Raw genomic sequence first — 21,539 nt, 5'->3', positions numbered from 1 at the left:
ATTTAGGTCTCCAAATTTTGGAATATGCACCATCACAACATAAAATAAAACTGAAATGTAGAGGGCTTCATGACAAATTCTGCATCATCATGGTAGACTTGCACAGGGGCCATGAATCAAAATCAGAAAAAAACTATACTATTTAATTTTGTGACTGTATACTCTTAAATGCATGTGGGGGTTTTTGTTTGTTTGTTTGTTTGTTTGTTTTTACTTTTTATCAAAAAGCAATGGATATACAGCACAGCAGACAGGGAGCAGAAGGAGTAGAAGGAACAGGGGGTCTGTGCCCAAAAGCCCCAGGCCCCCAGAGTAGGTTCATCTCGCTCAGTTGACATGCACCTTCCTGAAAAGCTCCAATGATTGTATGGTTAAATTCAGTTTGGTTTACTTCTAAAACTATGATTTCTGACACAAGCAATTATTGTCTGCCTTTCATGTTTATTTCCACTGTGGTTATTGAATAATGTTGATGGATCAACGAGCATTGCTCACATCTTTTTAAACCCTCTCCACTCAAATTATATCCTTACCTCATCTTCGTTTGACTATTAAATGGCAGACTGATAACATGGATGTATCAAACTATTATATGTATAATGTATAAACTATTGGTACACTATTACTGTTGGGGGAGGAGTGTCTACGTGCATAGACATAAGTTGGGATCTCTGCATGCAGATATTTGTGACATCACAAAACGTGAAGCCAATCCTGGTTCAATATACAAACACTGTGCGTGCATATTACACGTGTAAGTAAGTGTCAGTGTGGAAATTTGAAACTTCCAGCACACAGTAAAGGTACTTAGGGGTGAATGCAGCTCCAGTGGGGCTTTGGTGGAATGGCCACACATTGGAGAATTGGAGAATATTGTAAATATGTCAGACTGTGCTGTTCTGGGATGCAAACCAGTGTCTGGAGCTTCCATTCACAATTTGCCCAGGGATCCTGTGCTGAAGCAGAAATGGATGGACTTCATTTACAGACATCGCTTGAGCAGACCTTCAAACACAGTGGGAATCCGTATATGCGGCGCACATTTCACTAACGACTGTTTCGTGAATTTTTTTCAAAGATCTATGGGTTTTGCCACAAAGCTGATTCTTAAGCATGACGCGGTGCCATGCATTTATCCTGGGAACTCAACAGGGCTAAAGCATGTAAGTGTTTATTTTCCTGACCGAAGTTTCTAAAGAAACGCTTTTCTCCATGCAACTCTGGCTGAAGGTGGGTTGGCTTTTCAGTGTTAGCTAACAACAGCTAGCAGGCAGCTGGAGTCCTCCGCTGTGTTTACCACTCACACACAACTCAGAGACATAAAGCATCCCAGCGTTTGTCGCTTGTGGTTTAAATGACAGTGTTTTAGCTCCAACAATTTGCTTCTGTTGTTATTTTGAAGCGAGCTGTGGGTTTACGGGACTGTAGACGCACGCATTGGAAGCGTAGCCATGCAGAAGAAGCGTCGGACGTGCTCCGACGTAAGCCCGTTGGCTGTGACGTGATACGCATTCATAAGATTTGGCTGGGTCGCCGGTGAGAGGGTGTATCAGTGTAGAAAGAGCCGCAACACCCGATGACCTCAGTCGGGATACATCACTGTTAATGCGTCCCAGTCGCATATAGGATTTGTCCTCGGCTCAAAGGCTGCTGCTGCAAGGCACATTAAAAGAGTGTCTGCTTTCCTTGACTTTTTATTTTCTATACATATATTTTTTTTAATTATTGTATTTGCTCTCATGTAATCTACATATTTGGCCTGTATGTTGTTTCTTAGTTATCTGGTTGTTTACCCCTGGTTCAAAATCTATCTGTATGTTCTCTTTGCCAAATAAAAGATGCAACAAGCCATATTGAACCCTTTTGCAAAATTTATCTCATCTCTTCTTATCAGACTAATAATTCCTAAGGTCTGTCTGTGTTCACACATGTACAATAAACTCCACCTCCACTATTCAAATGCTGTGAAACTCCTGCCTTAATTATTTGTAAACAGTGTATCTAGTTATAGTTTTATATGAAAGTTGCACTGTAGTCTGTTGCTGTCAAAGTCAGACATGCTGTGTCCTTTATACAGCAAAGTAAAGGCAAATTAAGTAGGTAAACACAGGCTTGGTTTGAAAGGGTAAAACTATTCAAATATTTTCTTGATAACATCTAGGGCGGGAACCACCAATTATTTTCACTTTCAATTAATCTGCTGATTATTTTCATGATTAATTGATTGGTTTTTTGGTCAATAAAACATTGGTGAAATTGGTGAAAAATGCTCAGCAATATTGCCCAGAGCAATAATATTCTAACCAACAGCCCAAAACCCAAATAATCCTTATTTATTTTATGATAGCATAGATAACAAAGAAACACAGCAAATCAACCAGCAAAATATTTGACATTTTTGCCAGAAAAATTCCTAAAATGATTAATCGATCATCAAAATAGTTTCTGATGAATTTTCTTTCAATCGACTAATCAACTAATCAACTAATCATTGCAGCTCTAGTAACATCTATATTCATGCATGCTTTCTATAGATTACCTGGAATTATAAATTTTTTTGAAGTTCCTGCAAATTTGAACAAACCAAATAATATTGTTTTGTTTTTGTCTTTCATGAAGGAGGCAGCTGCCTTATGTTTAAAAAGAGCAGATGCGGCTTGTCAGTGTAACTCAGTGGTCGTGCATGAAGTCGGCATCCGGTGTCTTCCTGCAATCAGGACCAGGACTGTGGGGACCCAGCTGTCACAACGAACACTGACATACAGGAGGAGCGTGGGTGCGTCTCTCAAACGACTGATGATTGCTTCTGTGTGAAAATGCTTACCTCTGTATCACATTCTCCTATATTGTATACAACCTGTTATTGTGTGTGTGTGTGTGTGTGTGGGTCACAGGTGTCCAGACAAAGCTGCCTGCAACAGGTGTTCATACAGCAGAGACGAGACCAGAAGAACAATTCAAAGAAGGGCTCATTTCAACCTCTCTGAAACCTCCTCCATCACCCCGGACTGATTGGTCACAGCCTGAAATTGAAGATGATGACCGATGCGTGACTGTGGTAACTCTTTTGTTACAAGTCTCTCTCGTGAGGATTCACGTATTGTCACCACAGCACTGCAGGAATATTGGCCAGAAAATAAGTGCTGTAAGTTGCAGAGCAGACGAAGTGTCTGCATACTAATTACAATTTAATGTATCTTGCCTAACAAGAGCGCGCTGCAAAACAGAAGACTTGATCAGTTCATTTAGGTCTTCTGCTAATCCATTACTGCAGTATACCAGGCGCAACACTGCTTTTACCTTACCTTACTTAGTGGCTTCATAGGAGAGAGACCACTGCTATGCTATGGTGCCACTTGGTTAACTTTGGGCTGAGGCTTTCATTAAAAATAGCAAACACATTGAACACATTAAGGTTTATACCTTTAAATAGACCTGGAAGTCACAAACTAAGGCTACATCTTCGATTACTAACTTGCACCAACAAAGGAGCAGGTCACAGTAGGTAAACAGATGCCTGCAAAATGCAAAGGCATGAATAAAAAATTAGCAGGTTATTTTACGCTGTGCACAAGGCATGGGAAAGGAGCAATTAATGCGTAACGACAATTAGATCTCAAGAACAAAGTAGGTGTCGTAATGACAACCGAATGTTTGTAGCGAATGGCTAAAAATCTGCAGTTAATATAGCATAATCAAAATAATGTGGCACTTCTGTTACTTGCGAGGCAAAAGTTACTTAATTTTTATTTTGTGCTGCAAAAGACGTTTTAATTCAGTGTAAAATATGTCATTTTATCCTTCACACATTTGTGCATTAAACCCTTGGCTGACCTTTTTTGGATTTCAAACCTGACAATACTGTATAGTTCAATGGAGAAGTCCTTCATGTTTTTAACATTATAATATAAAGCTCACATAATAGCCCATCCAAATCCATTTCATAGTGCATATTAGAACCTAGCACTGAGTGGGAGCTGCAAAGAAATGGATCACTCAGGAGGCTTGATAATGACCAGGGCGCAGCCATATTCACACAGCTAAATCAAAATCCAGCGGCTGACTTCAGTATAAGAAGCAGTATAGTTTCTGACAGAACAACAGGTGAAACTCTAAGACCTTCATACTGTGCTTGGGGTTAAACACAGTCACCAGCTCTTCATAGGCAAGCGTCTAATATATGTAATCATCTGCATTTTTAATACATCACACTGCAAAACATTATCATTCACGAAGAATCGACAGCATGGCAACCCATTTGTCTCCAGTGCTCACAGTTCCTCTCACACTCTCAGATACAAACATAACTGATGCATGTGGCGTACAGGACATAAGAAGTTCAAGTGCAGATGATAGCAGCCGTTGAGCAAGTGTGCATTTTGAAGGCCTACTGCTGTTTTCTACAGTTTCAAAATCAGATGTCTTGAGAGGTTCAGGTCTTTACAAGGAGTGAATACAATTACATTTTTTCAAACGGATTTTCAGCTCAGTTTAACCAAATTAAAACCAAAATAAAATGTACATCTTAAAAACGATTTCGCTGAACTGTTACAGATGATAAATGTAATGTTTTATAGAATACGCTCACTCAGCAGTTTTGCATAGTGCTCTGGGTGATTCCTTTTAAGGTAAACGTTCATTTTTCCTTCAACTCGCTGATCTCCAGTCAGACCTGTGAAGCAGAAGAACAATGAATACTTGCGGTTTTCAAAGAAAACAAGTCACAAACAGACATCCTACTTCAGGAGAATATGATAGTGAATGTGTTGTATTTACATAAAGGGATGGGCAGTTAAGACAAATTTGAGCTCACCCAGCTTTCCAGCCGTTCTTTCAATCTTCTCCAACGCAGGCTGCACATCCCCTCCCTCTGGAACGAGGACCTCGATCTCTCCCACGTGGTAGCCAAAGTCAGCTTGGTCGAGATCTATCTGCACCCCCTCCTCCTCTAAAGTGAATGACCTCCGCACCGTTGTAAACTCTGCAAAGCATACCAGATTCATTTTGCTCAGCCAAGACTCGTCATCCTCCTGTGACGGGCTCGTCTCTCTGTCCTCACAAATGTCTTTAATGACCTCTTTCACTCTCAGTTGAATTTCAGGTAGACTTGTTATCTCCTTGTAGCGAGTGCACAGTGCTGCCGCTTTGTGTTGTTCTCCGCTCGTCTCTTCTGTCCCGTCGACTGTCGTTGGGCACTTGAGCTCAAAGCATCCTTTACGTTTACGCAGCCACAAGTCTCTCAGAGTCAGGTCAAACTTGGGGGTGTCAAAGTACTGGTCATGAAACTGGCGCTGACCAACACACACTGAGTATAAGAAGTGGATGAAGAGGGACAGATGATTTCACAAATGGGCAAATAAATATAAAAACACTAATGAGGCTGATACAGATAATTAGCAAAAGACAGATGGGCAGTGTCACTACAGTTACAGTGTAAACCACAGCAATTAATGTCATTGAGTGTTGTCCTCCAGTGGCAATTTGTAACTTGATGTGGATCACAGCATCAGTTAAATATCTCAATTATAAATGTAAATTATAAATGTGTGAATTAAACACATACCCCCGATCTCCTCCAGTGTTTTCAGAGTGTCAGCACTGCATAAAAACTTTCTTTCCACTTCCACGTTCATCTGAAATGACATACCAAGATCAGCACCAGCAGAGGTGTATGACAGCAAATCCAGCTAAATTCACCTTAACCTCCTAGGACCTGGTGTCCACATAAGTGGACATCACATTTTGGGTTGTCTAGATGACAATACTTAATTTTGCTCTACAAGGGCCTGGTGTCCACATATGAGGACATTATACTGCTAATAATATATATATATATAATAGAAAAATAATAATAATAATAAAATACTGAGAATTCCTTGTTTTTACAATCATCAGGTCCCAATCAGCCCAAAAGAAATTAAAAATGCATGCCATGCAAGAGTTTGGGTCTAAGTCTAGTCAAGATATCAATATCAAGTAATTTAAAGGTCCCATATTATGAAAAAGTCACTTTTCTGGGATTTTGGGTGTTATCCAGGGTCTCTGGTGCTACAACACACATACAAACTGCGAAATAAGATTGTCCATGCTTTTTTGAGTGAGATAGGGCTTTCTGAAAGTACCCTGCCTGCAGTTTCCAGATGAGCCAGTCAAATTTGGCGCAGCCAATGACGTCATTAGCCGGCATATTTGAATATTTCCATCCCGCCTTCCATCAGAACATGCGTAGTCTCTCCACCCACCAGATACAGTGCTACTGTCTCAGAGATTCGCCATTTTGTTATCGAAAACACCGGTTTAGGAATCATCATGTCGAGGCGCCACGGGAAGTGTTCTGTTGTTGGCTGTAAAGACGAGCTCAATTCGCTCCATCAACTCCCAGCCGTAGAGGACAGAAGAGCGGCGTAGACTGAATTCATTTTTGAAGGCAACGTCCCCGCTACAGTTGGCAAAAAACTGTTGGTGTGTGCTAACCACTTCGAGGTTGACTGTTTCTCCAACCTCCATCATTAGGAGGTAGGATTAGCAGGGAAACTTTTTCTAAACGAAGGGTCAGCTTTGCGTAGAATACCTGCAGACGAGGGACATGTAACTATACGAATAATTAGCTGTGTGTTTCTTTTGTAGATTAGCACAAACTCTTGCGTGTTGTAGCATGTATTTTGCCATTGAGAACGATGTAAGGCTAACCGCTAGCTTCTAGTTACTTCTAGTAAGACATTTTTTGACTAACCATTCAGAAGCGTCCTGCTGAATTCTCTGAGTGTGAGGTTCTGCAGGAGCCTCCCCTCCTTCAGGATGCGCTTCAGGTTCGAACATGTACGTCTGAACTTCTGAAGAATTAGGTCTGTTCATTGCCGCCAAGTCCGCTACTTTCACACGGTAGTGCTAGTTAGAGTCTACGCTTTCCCGTTACCATGGTAACAGTTTATGAGCGGGGCGTGGGCAAATGGGCAGCAGCTCATTTGCATTTAAAGCTACAGACACCAGAAACAGCACATTCTGAAAGGGACTGAAACAGAAGGAAACAGGTAGGCGAGAATCTTTTCCTAAAAGCTATTTCCAGCAAACAGCTCCAAAAACATGTTTTCTGGAACTCATACACCCATGTTAACTTGTTGAAAAAGCTTTATAATATGGGACCTTTAAATTCTGGGGGAAATACTTTTTACTCCACTTGATTTATTCAACAGCTTTAGTTACAATTTACTCTGCAGATAAAGGTATGACATAACCTACTAAGTAAGAATATTTAAATTCTAATGCATTATTATAGATGAAACTACCAAAATGTTTTCTACATTATTTAGAATTACCTTCACTTCAACATTCTGCATTGAAAATCTTACACATTAATGCCCTCGTAATAATCTAATGCTATACTAGTAATAATAATCATCATTTTAATGATGTATTAATGTTATGATGATACTATCACCTGTTACCAATGAACCTGTTTTCCTGTGGCATGTTCCAAACAGATATTTTGGAGCATTCCACAACTTTCCCAGTCTTTTGTTCCTTTTGTCCTTTTGCTCCTGTCCCAATTGTTTGAAACATGTTGCTGCATCAAATTCAGAATAAGCAGATATTTACAAAAATCAATGAAGCTGATGAGGCAAAATATTTAATTTATTGTCTTTGTACTGTTCTTAGTGGAGCATATGTCAAGAAGTATTAGCAAATTATCACATTTTGTTTATTTATCTTTCACACAGCATCCCAACTTCTTTGGATCGGAGTTGTTATATAACCTCCTTGTAAACTTTTTTACTAATATTTTGAATGGATGACTTGTCAGTGTTCTCACACAGTTGTATTATTCTACGTAAAGGATCGATTTTCTTCTCAACTTTCTAGCTCGGTTGTAAATTTAACCGTTATTCCGTTCGATACTAGTATTAACTAAACTTACTGTTGCTCCAAAATTATTATTAAGTAACGCAACAGTAGCTCATGTGACCGTACCTGTGTTATTATTCTGAGTCACTTAGCCTGAACTGCAGCCGCTGCAGTCATGCATGAAATACAAGTAAAAATCACCAAACTGTTTAACCCCCCCCCCCCCACACACACACATCTACGTAGTGAACTGCATTCTCACAGACCTTCACACGTCAAGTGCTTCAATCCAAACAATTCGCATAAAAAATAGAACGACAGATCAAATCCGGACAGTCCAACACGTCAGCCAAGTTTATTTTGCACAGGCGCATTTAGAGACACCTACGAGTGTATTCAGGAGCATCACTTCCTGTCCCAGTAACGCAGAGGCATGCAGATGGTGCAGTTTTAATCCTCTCTGCTTCATAAATATTTATTCCACATACACGACTGTTGATATGCGCCACACCTATCATTTGATTGAAAACATGTCATAATTCGGGCGGACGGTGCTGAGAGCAGCCTCCGCCGTCATATCTCTCTTATTCCGCCTTAATTAACTCGTCACACTCTTTGTGACAATCCAAGTTGGCAGAATGGGGACTCATTTTTTATTCACCTCTTAATGTGAAAACGAGGATGGGTTACATATTGAAGGGGATTCCGCGTAATCTAGGCATCGACATACTTTTTGTTATTGTTTTTGTTTAGAAAATGATCTATCATGCATTTTTTTTCTCCTCTTATCTATATTGCTCAATCAGTAATCGGTGTTTCAACATACATTAATAATCTCTAATATCTGCGGGGTTACATAAGGGATTTGATAGCCGTGTCTGTCCCTTCTGAATGTCAGCAATCAGCCTTGGGGGGAGCTGTGGTCTGTTTACTAGAGGGAAGGAGGGGAAGGAGAGAGGGATAGGGCGAATGAAGGGAGGGGGAGAACGAGAGAGAGAGAGAGAGAGAGAGAGAGAGAGAGAGAGAGAGAGAGAGAGAGAGAGAGGGAGGGAGGGCAGGCAAGAAAACTTTTCACTTCTGAGGAGCCACGGAGGAAGCGTGTGTGTGTGTGCGTGCTGGAGCGGCGACCATGCAGGTAAAAACGCATTAGCTAATTGCTCCGAACTTAATTAAACGCTATTCGCGATCGGTTAATTGCGCTGATTTGAGCGGCGAGAGTGGCCTGCGACTGATAGAGGATCGAGCAAACGACGGATTGTGCCACATACTAATCGGATCCCTTATAGAAATCCAACATTAAATCCCAAACTTTTTCTGCCTCTCGTCTCTCTCGCCTGCTCTCCCTACACCACCCCCATCGTCGAGGCGACCGCGGCGCACGTACTCCGCTTCAAGTAGCTTTTTTAGCGTTTAATTCTTTCGTCAATTACGGCGCGGAGCTGTTAAAATGATAGTTTAAATGGCCATGTGTTGCACCGTAAGTATTTAAGGTATGGATTTGAGCGCTAGGACGCGTCAAAAGGGGGTCTGCTGGGCGGCGAGGGAGGAGGGGGTGCGAGTGTTTTCTAACACATCTGTAAACGGAGCCCACGTTCATTAATTAAATGGCTTTAGTCCGGCTAGGCCTCAATTTGCGCTGTTGAGCAGCAGGCGGCGGGCGGTGCAACACTAGATGCCCGATTGGCAGCCCACAATCAGAGGGGTAAGGAAATAACTCGAGGCCGAGGTTTTCGATCGAAAGCCTTGTGAGTGTGCTTTCTATCCTGGCTGAACTCAGTCGGTGTACTGAAGCCACACTTCCCACCTGGAGCAGGCAGAGTTTGCGGGGAGTGGAGGCGAGCCAGTTGGAGACAGTTTGAGGAGCGGTTAATTATCTGTGCCTGGCTAACAGGCTAGCTAGCAAAGTGACACGACTGTTATTAGCTCAGCCCCTTTTTGTTTATTAATTTAACGAGCGTCCAGTCGTAACGGAGAGCCAGCGGCGAGGTAATGCTGACGCCTGCCCTGTCTTTTGCAGTTTGAGAGAAGTGAGTAGCTATCACTGCGGGGTTATTTTCAGCAAACTAACAGCTAACCAGCATTTGCAGAAACACGACTGTAATGCGACGTTACGGCGGCGGGGAGGGGGGGGGCTTCTCAACCTAGCTTGCTAGCTAATTGATTCATCTATGGTCGGCATAGCTAATTAGACTGCTCATTAATTAGCCAACTATGAGGAGAGAGACGTCAATCGAGTTATAGCTTGGCTTTTAATTACGAAACTCATGAGGGTTTTTTTTAAACATGATAGTCTGCAGATACAGACTTGTCGAAATCTTATCTGGTCATAACCCCGCTAGCTTGCTAATTGGCATGACGAGGAAGTGAGGATTGGAGCTGTTTTGGTATTTCTGCTCATCGGCATGGATTGCTGTCTTGGTCGCATGTTGGATTATGAATCCTTGCTGACTGCGGGGTAAATAAAATCCGGGCTAGTGGTCTGTTTTGACTTCCTTTAAACACGGGAGTAACATTTATTGGATCATTCGTGTCAAGCAAATGCAGTAACGTAATGATCGCAGATCATATTTAATATGTTGGCCACAAGCTCCGTCTGATGGTCTAAACATGGGGGATTAGTGGTTCAAGAGACAGTATACGCGCTGTAAACTGTTAAGTAGTGCATGTTATAATTTGTGGTGTATTCCTCCAGTATATTCTGCTTTAAATACATTTCATGTGCGCATGTGGTGGCAGATTAGTCTGATGAAAGTTATGGGATGCAAAACGGTATGGAACAATGGATCTTTTATGAGGAACTATTTTGGAGAGTCCAGAATAAAATCTAATGAAAGCAGTAGAAAGACACTTCTTTACATTAAAAAGGATCGTTTAAACAATTAAGTTATTGTATAATTTGATATGTGGACAAAATGTCAGGAACTTGGTCGATGTTGAGATGAAGTTATTGCACTTCAAAGACGCGTAAGAATGAGATACTGATCTGGAATTAGTTCTGCTGTTAAAAAGGACACAACCTGTGATGACTGGGTTAAATTGTAAACACAGCAGTGTATAAGTGCTAGCTAAGGTGCGTAAGCAGCCAGTAATAGTATGCTTTTATATTGGTGGATGCATCTGGTCATATGAACGTACTTCCTTACATCACATTTCCCTAACCCGTCCTTTCTTTCTCTTCTCTATGAAGTGCTTCTTACAGCCTTTGTGATACACAATGGCTCCAGAAAGAGCACAATTCTCTAACATCCAATTTATTTTGTCAGGAGGAGTCAGGAGAGACTGTGAGCAGTGAAAGCAATGGGGTGGCAGAGTGGCTGTGCCCCCTGTGCCAAAAAGGACAGGCTGACAGATCCTCCCTGTCTCTGCATCTCACTGAGCAACACAGCGTACTTCCATCTTGTGTTGACAAACTGCTGGACATTGTAAGTATGGCTGTTCAGTATGGCCAAAGGATATGATACGAATGTCAGTGTCATAATCTGTTTGAGTTCACGAAGGCTTTAATGTGACTACTTTGTACTTCAATTATGTACATTCTGAATGAGCCCACTTGTTGCTGGCTGAAGTACAGAGGTTGGACTAAATGTCAAACGCTTTACAATGTTGTTGTTTTGGTGACTCTAAGATGTTGATTCAACTTGATAGTTATTTTTGAGGCGGTCAAGGTGAAGCAGGTCTGAGAGTTTATGCTTGAACTTCTGGAGCATTGGTAGCAAAAATATGCGATGTGGCAAGTTGACAACTGCATTAGCAAAGAGGAACAGTGGTCACAAGTAGCACTTATGTTTAAAGTAAGTCTTAAAAACATATTTGAGCTTCACCAAATCAGTATTCGTTACTGGGCCAATGTATTATCATTTGTTTCTGTTGCTTTGACCATTCTCTACCATGTGTATTTATATACAATTGTATGTGAGAAATTATTCCTTAGACGGATAACTTTATTAATCCCCTGGTTTGGGCACTCATACACATTAGGTAAGACATGTTACATATATGCATTCGGAAGTTTTATCAAACAAAAATGTTTATCCTTTACTGTTCCCATATGTAAATACTGGTTAATAACACATGGCAATAATGTTATTACTATTTAATAACCAAAGTAAGTGTCCATCATAATTCTTATCTTAGTGTTTTATTCAGCTGCTAAACATAATTTGCCTAATACATGTCTTAATAAAGTAATAATTATTAGATGATATTGTTCACATATACCTTGATTTCTGCTCAATCTGTTAATACATTAGTAATTAGTGCTTTGAATGATGTGTCGACTGTTAAGGGTGTTGTCTGTTTTCATGACTTGTTTGTTGAAATCAACTTTTGGCAGTCAGCACTGTAGTCTTAGTATTCATTATTTTGGTAGTTTGAATAGTTCATTGTTTGAATTTACCAGTACACCAAATATGAAAGTATTTGCTGCGGAGGCTTCAAATGTGAAAGGAAAAGTGAGGACCTCGTTGAACATACTATTTGTAATGTGTCCATGACAATTTAGTATGTAAAGTGTTAAGAAAGAGGGAATTTTATTGGTGGGTGAATTGATCAAAGACGGTGTAATTTATGCCTTCAGGGTAATTTGCAAATTAAAGGCTTGCCAGGGTCGCTATGTGTAATATAACCACACATGTGTCACGCCCAAATGTAGTGCTGCTCAAAAGCGACATAGCACTGAGCTCATCTCAAACCAGCCGTTGCAGAGTTAAGTTTGCTCTGGGAATTCTGCTCACTCTCTCCTTTCATTTTCTTTTACCAGGCTGTTCTCAAACAGGCTGCCAGTGGTGGAGAAGAGGACAAAGGTGCTCAAAAGTCTGCAGGTGAGTATGAAAAATACTTTCTTTTCTTTTTCTTTTTCTTTTTTTTTTTAAATTAATTAAATCATGAACAGGAAATCCAACACCCTAATAACACACATGCTTGCTTTTCTTTGTTCTTATAATAACACTGATTGGTGTATAATTACTTTGTTTTTTTGTTTTTTTTTCAAACTGGCCAAACCTGATTTACTCCATAAACGGATTATTATAATGTTGATCTTTTATGGACTAAAGTGGTGTTGCACATATTTTAAAGTACTATAAAGGAAAAGTGGTTTTGACGGGGAATCAAAGACATGCATTTAGTTGCCCTGAATGTAGGTTGTGTAGTTGCAGATGGATAAGAAGGCTGACCTGGTCCAATTAAACTGTTAAATTCAGTCTGCAAATGTGTATTTCTGTTATCAGTTAGTACTCCATTTATTAGAACATAAAAGTTAAACATGTGTATTCATTTTATTAGATGCTGAATCTTCACAACTGAAGCACGCTGAAGACGTCAGTTCAGACCCCTGCCAATCTAGTGAGAGTTCAGACGCTACCCAGACGCTTGGAGACAAAGAGATGGAGGAAGAGAGAATAATGGAACAGGAGGGAGGTGAAGCTGAGCCAGAGCCAGAAGAGGAGGGAAATCAACTCACAGGAGCCAAACAGCAAAATGCAACTGAAAACACAGAAATCCCAGACGCCAGTGAAAAGTCAGTTGGTAAAAATGGTGGGACAGCTGAAAATAACACCCGGTCGTTCAAATGCAATGCCTGCCTGGAAACTTTTCCCAGCAGAACTGCCTTGAGCGTTCATTACAACTCTGCATCCCACATTCAGCGGATGACAACAGGCTCTGGAAAACAAGTTGGGGAAAGTGATCCCCAGACTCCCTCAGTTCCTCTCCTGTCTCGGCCATATATATCCAACAAACCCTACCAGTGTGCTATATGTCGAGTCTCTTACAATCATGCCATCACCCTTGAGAGCCATATGAAATCTGTCTTGCACCAGTCCCGCAGCAGAAATGCTGCAAACAGCGCAGTAGCCACTGCTAGTTTGGAAGGTGGCACCACCACTGCTCCAAACACTGTAGTGACCACATCTGGGAGTGGGACCAGTCAGTTAGTTACCACCACCAACTGTGCTGCTCCTGGGACATTGATGGTGACTACTACAAAAGACGGAGAGCAGATTCAAACTTCAGCAGTGGCTCCCTCCCTCCTCACCTCCCCTGTGGCCTCAGCTCAGGCGGTCTCAGCCTTTCTCACCCTCCTCACATCTAGTCCCAGCACCCTCTCACAGACCATTCTCCCCTCCCTATTCACGGCAGGTGCTGCTCCTGGTGCCGCCGTGCCTCAGCTCGTGCCTCAGCCTCAAATGGTCATGCCCTTGATCTTGAATGGGCTTCAAGCCCAAACCCAGCAGCACCAAGAGAACCAGCAAGGCCAGCTCCTTACCCAGTGTGTGCCATTCGTAGGTCTCAGCACAGCCCAGCAAGCCCTCCTAACCCAAAGACTAAACAGCTTACAGAACCAGTGGCCCTCTGCAGGAGTCCCAACAAGCATACAGCCCTGCCTGGAAGAGCAAAAACAGACTATAGAGTGTAAGAGAGAACAAGAAAGGCAGGACAGTGAAGAGACAGTTAAAGAGAAGGTTTCAGATCAAATCAAGGACAGGAATAACTGGACTACAGAGAACATTAAAACAGAGAAGCTTAAGGAAGAGGACAGTAAAGAATTTGCACTTAGTCCTAATATAGAAAGCAAAGTGAAGGTTGAGAATAATGAAGACAATGGGAAGGCACTTAGAGATAGCACAACAGATGGAGACAGCTCGACTAATCAGTTGGACCTGGAAGGTGATAAAGCAGCTAGCCTCAATCTCTCCCCAGTGGGCACAGAGAAGAGCCTCCGCAATAAGAACCTCTCGCCTTCTGCATCTGTTCCCAGCAACTCCAGCCTCAGTCCTGTAAATTTAAACCTTACCCTTAGCCCTGATTCTACTCCTCAAAAATCACAATCGGGCACTAGCCCTTGTGGCTCTCTTGGTACCCCAAAATCCAGCCCGAGTACAAATGCCTTAAATAACAACCAAACTCGACCCCATTGTGCTGTAATGGGATCTGTTTACCCAGACCTTCCAGTGCTGTCAGAGTTCCAGTCAGAGGTTCTCTGGGCATTCTTTGAGTCACGTAGTGAGGCTGATGCTGCAAGTCCTCCCCATGAGGACTGTGAGGCTCTGGGCAGAGAGGTGGGGCTTTCTGAGGAAGAGGTACGTAGGTGGTTGAGCCAAGCCCGACATGCAAAACAGAGGCAGAGGGCGACAGAGTTAGAACACTTGCAAGGTGTGGTAGGATTTACAAGGCATATCCAAAGTTCTGACAACGACTATGATGATGAGGAAAGCTCACTGATTATAGCAGAAGGTGAGGATGATGCTGAAGCATCAGGTAGTCAGGCAATAGATTTGTCCAGTACAAGAGGAAAACACAGACAGAGAGACTTGGGAAGGGAGGGTCAGGGAGATTCCTGTCTAACATCTGACTCAGAAAATGAGGTGTACACCTCCGTCATTGTGTCTGATGAGGAAAGTCAAAATGGGTCTTTGAGGGAGGGTCCTGAGAGCCCTGCTAAAGATGAAGCACAGTGGGAGGGCCATGGTGATAAAGGGTCTGTTGGAGGAAAGGTCTTGCGCTCCACAACTGTGTTTCTCTCTGATGCAGAGGAAGAGTATGAAGATGAGGAGGACGGAGGGGGTCAGAGGACCAAGAGGAAAAAACAAAAGGGGGAGTTTGAGCGTGATGAAGTGGAGGTGAAGAAGGAGAGACAGGACCCAGATGTGGATCTAGAGTTGGAGGCCCAAGGGGATCCTCCAATTTCACTGTCCCATGCTATCGACCACCCTGAGATGTCCAGTGGTGCCCTCCACTCACTTCCCCTGTCTCTCGCTCCCTTTTCTACTCAGTTCCTCAGCCCATATGTTCTTTCCCTTACTCCTTCAGTGATTGGAGATGGGAGCAAGGTACCAGTCTTTCCTAACCCACCAACTATCACACGCTTCTCCAACTCTCTTCTCTCACAGTCTCTCTCCTCCCACAACCAGACTTCTCACTACCTGTCCAATGGTGGTGACTGTGAGGCTGCTCTAGACCTCAGCATGGGGAAAAACAACTCAAAATCTGCTTCTTCCTCATCATCTTTGGCTGATAAAATTGCTGCCCAGAAGGGACAGTTGCTGGATGGGCTTGGCCTCAGGCCCACATCTAAAGGTCTGGTAGTTGTCCAGGTGAAGCCAGAATCTGTCACTGCTATGCCCTCTACCAACAGCAGTATGAGTCTGGTCAACTGCAATAACATGACAAAGTCTAGTATTTACATGAGGGCAGCAGAGAAAATGAATGCCACACTATTGGAAAGGGAGCGAGAAAAGGAGAGAGAGAAGGAAAAGGAGCAGGAGCAGCAGCAGAGGAAGTCCAAAGGAAAAAGGTATCGGGATATGCGGCGTTCAAGGACCATCATTCAAGCTGAACAACTTGACATTCTGTATGGCTGCTATTTCAAAGACCCAAATCCTGGGAAACATGAATTTGAACAGATTTCAGAGTGGGTCCACCTTCCAAAGAAGGTTGTTCAGATTTGGTTCCAGAACATGAGGGCGAGGGAGCGAAAAGGTGAGGTCCGATTCATTAGTGACGGGACCCTGGCAGCGGTTGGCAAACCTCTCATCAAGTTTACCTGGCCTCTTTCCAAACCCATATTCTCCAACAAGCCTCCTCCAAATAATACTGGGTGCATCACTACTACTCCAATTGTGCGCACCCTCATGAAGACAGAGAGAGAGCCTGTGAAGGAGCTGGGCAAACTTCCTGTGGTGAAAAAAATAACCCCAGTTCCTATCAAGCCTAAGGAGATTGCTTCCTCTACCACAGTCTCTTCTGTGAGCAGCAGTGCTTCTGCAGTGCCAAAGACCAAGCTCGAAACCACCAGCAACGTCACTATGGTCAAAGTTGCACCCAAAGTCAACACCCCAGTTCTTTTAGCACCACCCAAGGATCCGATCCCCATTGCCCCAAGACCGGCCCAGAAACGAAAGCTAGAAGAGGAGAGTGAGGAAGAAAAGACTGATGAGGAGAAAGACAATGAAAATGAGATGGGTCCTGGACCAGGGTCCATTAACCGCATGGTGCCCAAGGTGCCCACAACTCCCATCAACAACAGGCCTCCTGCGGCATCAGTGGTGCCACAAAAACAGAATGGGCTCAACTACTGGACTCCCAAAGTCCCCATTAAGATCAACACTCTATCAAGAGAACAGCTGGCTCTTCCCACACACACGCCTCCTCGTACCATTCCCCCTCCTCCCACCCCCAGCATTGCGCCAGTCAGCCCGAATACCCCCAGCTCTGCCAAAGTGGCCAGCCCCTCCACCCCGGTCGTAGCTAAATCAAGCCCAACAGAAAGCAGCTTTCTGCCCCACTCATCCAGCCGTAGGCCACGCACACACTTGTCCTGCTTACAGCTGTCCATTCTGCAGTCCTGTTACGAGACCTGTGCCCACCCAAACGCCATGGAGTGTGAAGCAATCGGCACTGAGCTTAACCTGCCGCTCAAGGTGGTGCAGATCTGGTTCCAAAACACCAGAGCTAAGGAGAAGCGCTGGAGACTGCAGCAAGAGAAAATGGTAAGCTGGCAAGTAGTGTATGACAAGTATAAGTCTTAGATACAAAATCACAATATTGTATACACAGTAAGAGTAATATCATTGACAGCAAGGCAGGTCATCGAGAAGAGGAAATTTCTTTTTTTTTTTTTGTTTTTGTTTGTTGGCATCACCTTCTTGCTTTGTGCCTTTATTGCAAGACTGGACAATAATTTGATGTTGTATGCCGACTTTCAGTGGACTCATAGTGCGATGGACTTATTGTTTTACAAAATTTAATGAAATTAAATTAGTGACTTCAAGCTTATTGTAATTGTCACTTTTCTGATGTAATGCACAGCAGTTCTGTACAGTTAATATTTAGATGCAGTTTTGCATATGTATTTACCATATTGTGATAAAAATCTGTCAAACTTATGCTTGTTGATATTGTGAAATTACTATGAACTCTAGTGCTCAGTGCTGCTATGTTCAAGTCATTCTTTTTCCTCTGAAAACGAAATGCGTCTGAGCCAGGAATACACTGCAGTTGACATTCTGCTATTTTACCATAATTTGTGGTTTTGCTGTAACAATAGTATATAGTAATTATGTGGAGTACTACTATTACTTAGCTGTTTCTGGTACTCAAGAACACATTTTGCTATCTATAAAAATAAGTATGTCAGAACTAAATATTACTGTCAAAAAGACAGAATTGCTCAATTGTGTTTTTAACAATTATATATAGAGCTTGAATATTAGTGTGATGATTCACTCAAACCTGTAGCAAAATTTAGACTTTAAATGATGTGACATTAAACCTATTCCCTCTTTCCCTCTCTGGCCCTGTCTGTCCACCCCACCTTCCCATGCCCAGTCTCCTCTGTCAGGTGGGAAGGTGGACGTGAGTTCAGGAAGCTACCTGCAGTACAACGCTCTCAAAGCCAATCGTCCCATCCTGCCCAAACCTGTTCAACTGACAGTTACTGAACCTCCAGCCCCCCCAGTGGCCGGCCAGCCAATGCCAAAGGAGACCCTGACCGGCCGCTGTGATGCCTGCAATGTCTCCTTTGAATCCCGGGCTGCAGCGAGGGCCCACGTCTTCTCGCCACGTCATCTGGCAACCCTGAGAACCACTAACTTTGGCCAGCCGACAACGCTTGTCAACAAGAATGGAACCGGTAATGGCGGACCTGGCAGTGTTGTGCCGGTCTCACAGGTCCCTCATTCCACTCCGGTAACCAGTTCTGGTGCTGGTTCTGGAGGGGAAATGGTCATTGAGTCACCACCAATGGCGACCAGCAACAGTTAAAAACTCAGATCAGGATTGGTCTGTACACTGACTATTCTTGGACCCATTTGGGCTCCTCAGATTTTAATAAACAAATTTGAGCACTAATCCTCAAAAGCTAATATTCTTTAGTTTTTGAAGTTTGCTCCCCCTGCACCCGCTATCCCTTGCTCAACCTTCACTGACTCGAAATCCGTTAACCTATGGAGTTCACCTGGATTCCAGTACAATAGCAGACTATTTCCATGCTGCTTCACACTTAATCAGTTGCTGTTTGATAAGTGATGAACACATCTCAAGTTTCCCTCGATCCTCACACTCTTTATCCAAACATTTTTGGTCCTAAGCCTGTGGTTATATATGACCTTACTGCAGTGACCTTCCTATAATTTGTAAAGGCACTCAACTTGCCATGCTTGAACTATCCTTCCCTAAAGACTGATGCAAAAGTGTTCCCTCTTTGGAAGTGGCCATTTGACGGTAGGCCCGGAAACACTTTTTGGGATAATGACATGAAAAATTCACATTAGTTACTCCCAGTCCCACTCCTGTGGAATTGTTTTTCTCATGCCTACTTTCACTTTTAGAGCAAGACCGCTTGGATATAATATGACTGGACTGAATCATTGGGAGAGGAAGAACTGTATCGACTGTCACCTTTTTATTTGCTACAGGAGTGTGATCTGAAGAGTGTTGTGTCCACTCATTTGGGATATAAAAAGAGGTACTTTAGAGAGAATAGGGCTGTTGAATTGTCCCCATTTACATGTTCATAGTTTTCATGACAATCCAAATAAACAGGGCAAAAAGTGAGGCTGGGGAACGTAGAATCTTGGCATACCGCACTTTGACACATTTTACATTGTTTGAAATGTTTTTAAGCATTCTAATGCAAGTGTCTTTTTATGGAAAGATACATTAATGCATGTTGGATGCCTTAATATAAATCACATGAAATAAATTGATTTTTGCTAGTTGAATGGAACATGCTTTAGGTGTGAGCATAATATTGTGCAAGAAGCAGACCTGGGTATATAAATGAAGAAGAGCTATGTTCCAAAATGTTTTTATGTCCATCTTTGGGGGAAATCTCTGAATGTCATACTCTGTATCTAGAACATAGCAAATCCTGCCTGTAATGTTGTCAGCATTCTCTTGGCCAAGGACTATAATTACCAACTATCTTGTTTTTACAACACATTTATTTGATCCTGTGGATTTCACTTTCCCTCCAAACGGTGTATGTCTCATTTTGAAATGCAGCTCTTCAAACTTGTTGGGGGAGGGGTGGGATAAATGTTTTCACCTACTGTAGGTGTGTAAGAAATATGACCGCCTTAAGAAGAAGCACCACCAGGTATATGAATTCAAGCCCAGGTGATCCTCATGTAATGTTTCGGAATTTCTTTCATCCTCACCTGGCACAGAGGGTCAGACCGTTTTTGTAAATTTATGGTTTTCTTTGCCATGAATACTGTGCATAAGACAGGAAAGTTAAGTACTCATTTTATTTACTTCAGTATTTATACGAATGACAATAGAAGCAATTAAAAACTGGTGTAACAGATTTTTATTTAGGTCAAAAGCCAAGCCTCTAGAAATATTAAGAGAACAGGGCTTAAAATGGGCTGTTTGCCAGATGTTGTTTTTTTTTTTCTCCCCCTCGTTTTGTTCAGTTTTGATACAGAGTTACTAATTCTGATAATGTTTGAGCTGTGAAATGAGATCTATTATCTGGAAACCATGACAAGGGAGAAAGTTGGGTATTACTAGCATCCCTAAGGGACTAACGGATACTCAAATCAAGGAAGCAAATTGGGAAACATTAAATGTGTTGACTGAGAGCTAATAAGATGGTGCTGTGTTGAAGGACACATAACATACTAAAGATGTTTTCCTTCAATTTAAGTTGTATATTAATGTTACTATTGATAGTTTTAACAAAATGCAAAACTAAAACATGAACTTTTGTAAAGAAATATATTAAAAATAACTGATATTCCAAAGTAATCCTCCCTTTGCTTTCTGTCATTCAAAAACCAAAAAGCAATCTTGAGGTCGACAGAGAGCAGGAGAGGTGTTCGTAAATGCAAACTGTAAAGGACATCCCACGGCTTGACACTTGCACTAGTCCACAATTTTTGCACAAGCTACAGACATTTCAAATGAACACAGCCATTAACACAACATTAGGAGTCACTTGGTGTGGTTTTTGAAACAAGGAGAGTTACAATGTCCTTTTCATGAGTAATAATTTGTACTCCTGTTGGAAGCTGTATCTTGTGTGTAAAGCAAGGACTTGAGTGCTTTAACTTCGAGACTGGGATTACACACACGCACACACACAGACACGGTGTTGCACTGTCCAAACTAGATAGGTTTTTATGGAGATCTGCTTTTTATTCCCCTTTCTTTCATTGTCACTTTGATTATCACTATTGTTATAACTGTACTACTACTTATACGATTTATCATTACTACTCATCACTGTTTTTGATTATTATTGATCCATAATGGTTTTAAATGCCACCTCTCTGCTCAAAAACAGTATGGTATTCCTATGAATATTGAACAATAATAGTGGCAGTGTTGTTAAGAATTGTTAGATTTTTGATTAAGCTTATTTTTTCCTCCTCACTTGTACCTGCCTTTTTGTGTTTGGTCTCCATTATGCTTTCTTTGATATACAGAAAAAAAGAAATAAAATCAGTTGAACAACAAAGTATATCTCTCTGATTATAGTGCTGTTGGGCCATTTTGTTCTTTGTGTGTGACACGGGTTGAAATTATTTTTATAAACATCGTATAATCTGAGGTGTTATGAGTGGCGTTCTCAAACAAAGGTCACACTGGGGAGATAATTTATATGGCACATTCAAATGCGCCTGGAATTAATTTGCTGAACAATTGGCTTTGCCACTCTGCTTTGGGCTGACAGAGATATGATCGACAGAAAC

The 21,539-nt window shown here is 42.1% G+C and overlaps 2 protein-coding genes across 6 annotated transcripts; one reads left to right on the top strand and one right to left on the bottom strand.

Annotated features, from left to right (window-relative positions):
* Positions 1–1,053: 1,053 nt before the first annotated feature.
* On the top strand, positions 1,054–21,316 carry zfhx2 (zinc finger homeobox 2). 3 transcript variants are annotated; one of them, XM_076761233.1, is made up of 7 exons: positions 1,054–1,163; positions 2,620–2,776; positions 2,895–3,058; positions 11,106–11,264; positions 12,602–12,662; positions 13,126–17,330; positions 18,169–21,316. In XM_076761233.1, the coding sequence occupies exons 1-7, from the start codon at positions 1,083–1,085 to the stop codon at positions 18,601–18,603; spliced, it is 5,262 nt and encodes a 1,753-aa protein (XP_076617348.1). In that variant the 5' UTR covers positions 1,054–1,082; the 3' UTR covers positions 18,604–21,316. The 3 variants fall into 3 exon arrangements, with proteins under 3 accessions (XP_076617348.1, XP_076617350.1, XP_076617349.1); XM_076761235.1 differs by lacking the exons at positions 1,054–1,163; positions 2,620–2,776; positions 2,895–3,058 and adding an exon at positions 8,874–8,977; XM_076761234.1 differs by lacking the exons at positions 1,054–1,163; positions 2,620–2,776; positions 2,895–3,058 and adding an exon at positions 9,385–9,544.
* Positions 4,180–8,208, bottom strand: thtpa (thiamine triphosphatase). 3 transcript variants are annotated; one of them, XM_076761237.1, is made up of 4 exons: positions 8,109–8,208; positions 5,564–5,633; positions 4,814–5,305; positions 4,180–4,672 (listed from the first exon to the last, which is right to left on the bottom strand). In XM_076761237.1, exons 2-4 carry the CDS (start codon positions 5,631–5,633, stop codon positions 4,572–4,574), a joined length of 663 nt encoding a protein of 220 aa, XP_076617352.1. In that variant the 5' UTR covers positions 8,109–8,208; the 3' UTR covers positions 4,180–4,571. The 3 variants fall into 3 exon arrangements, with proteins under 3 accessions (XP_076617352.1, XP_076617353.1, XP_076617351.1); XM_076761238.1 differs by lacking the exon at positions 8,109–8,208 and adding an exon at positions 7,969–8,096; XM_076761236.1 differs by lacking the exon at positions 8,109–8,208 and having other exon boundaries at positions 5,564–5,645.
* Positions 21,317–21,539: the final 223 nt, after the last annotated feature.

Source organism: Chaetodon auriga, chromosome 21 (assembly GCF_051107435.1).
Source record: "Chaetodon auriga isolate fChaAug3 chromosome 21, fChaAug3.hap1, whole genome shotgun sequence".
Classification (NCBI taxonomy): Eukaryota; Metazoa; Chordata; class Actinopteri; order Chaetodontiformes; family Chaetodontidae; genus Chaetodon; species Chaetodon auriga.
The sequence above is the reverse complement of the archived record's forward strand: the minus strand, read 5'-3'. Positions and strand labels throughout refer to the sequence as shown.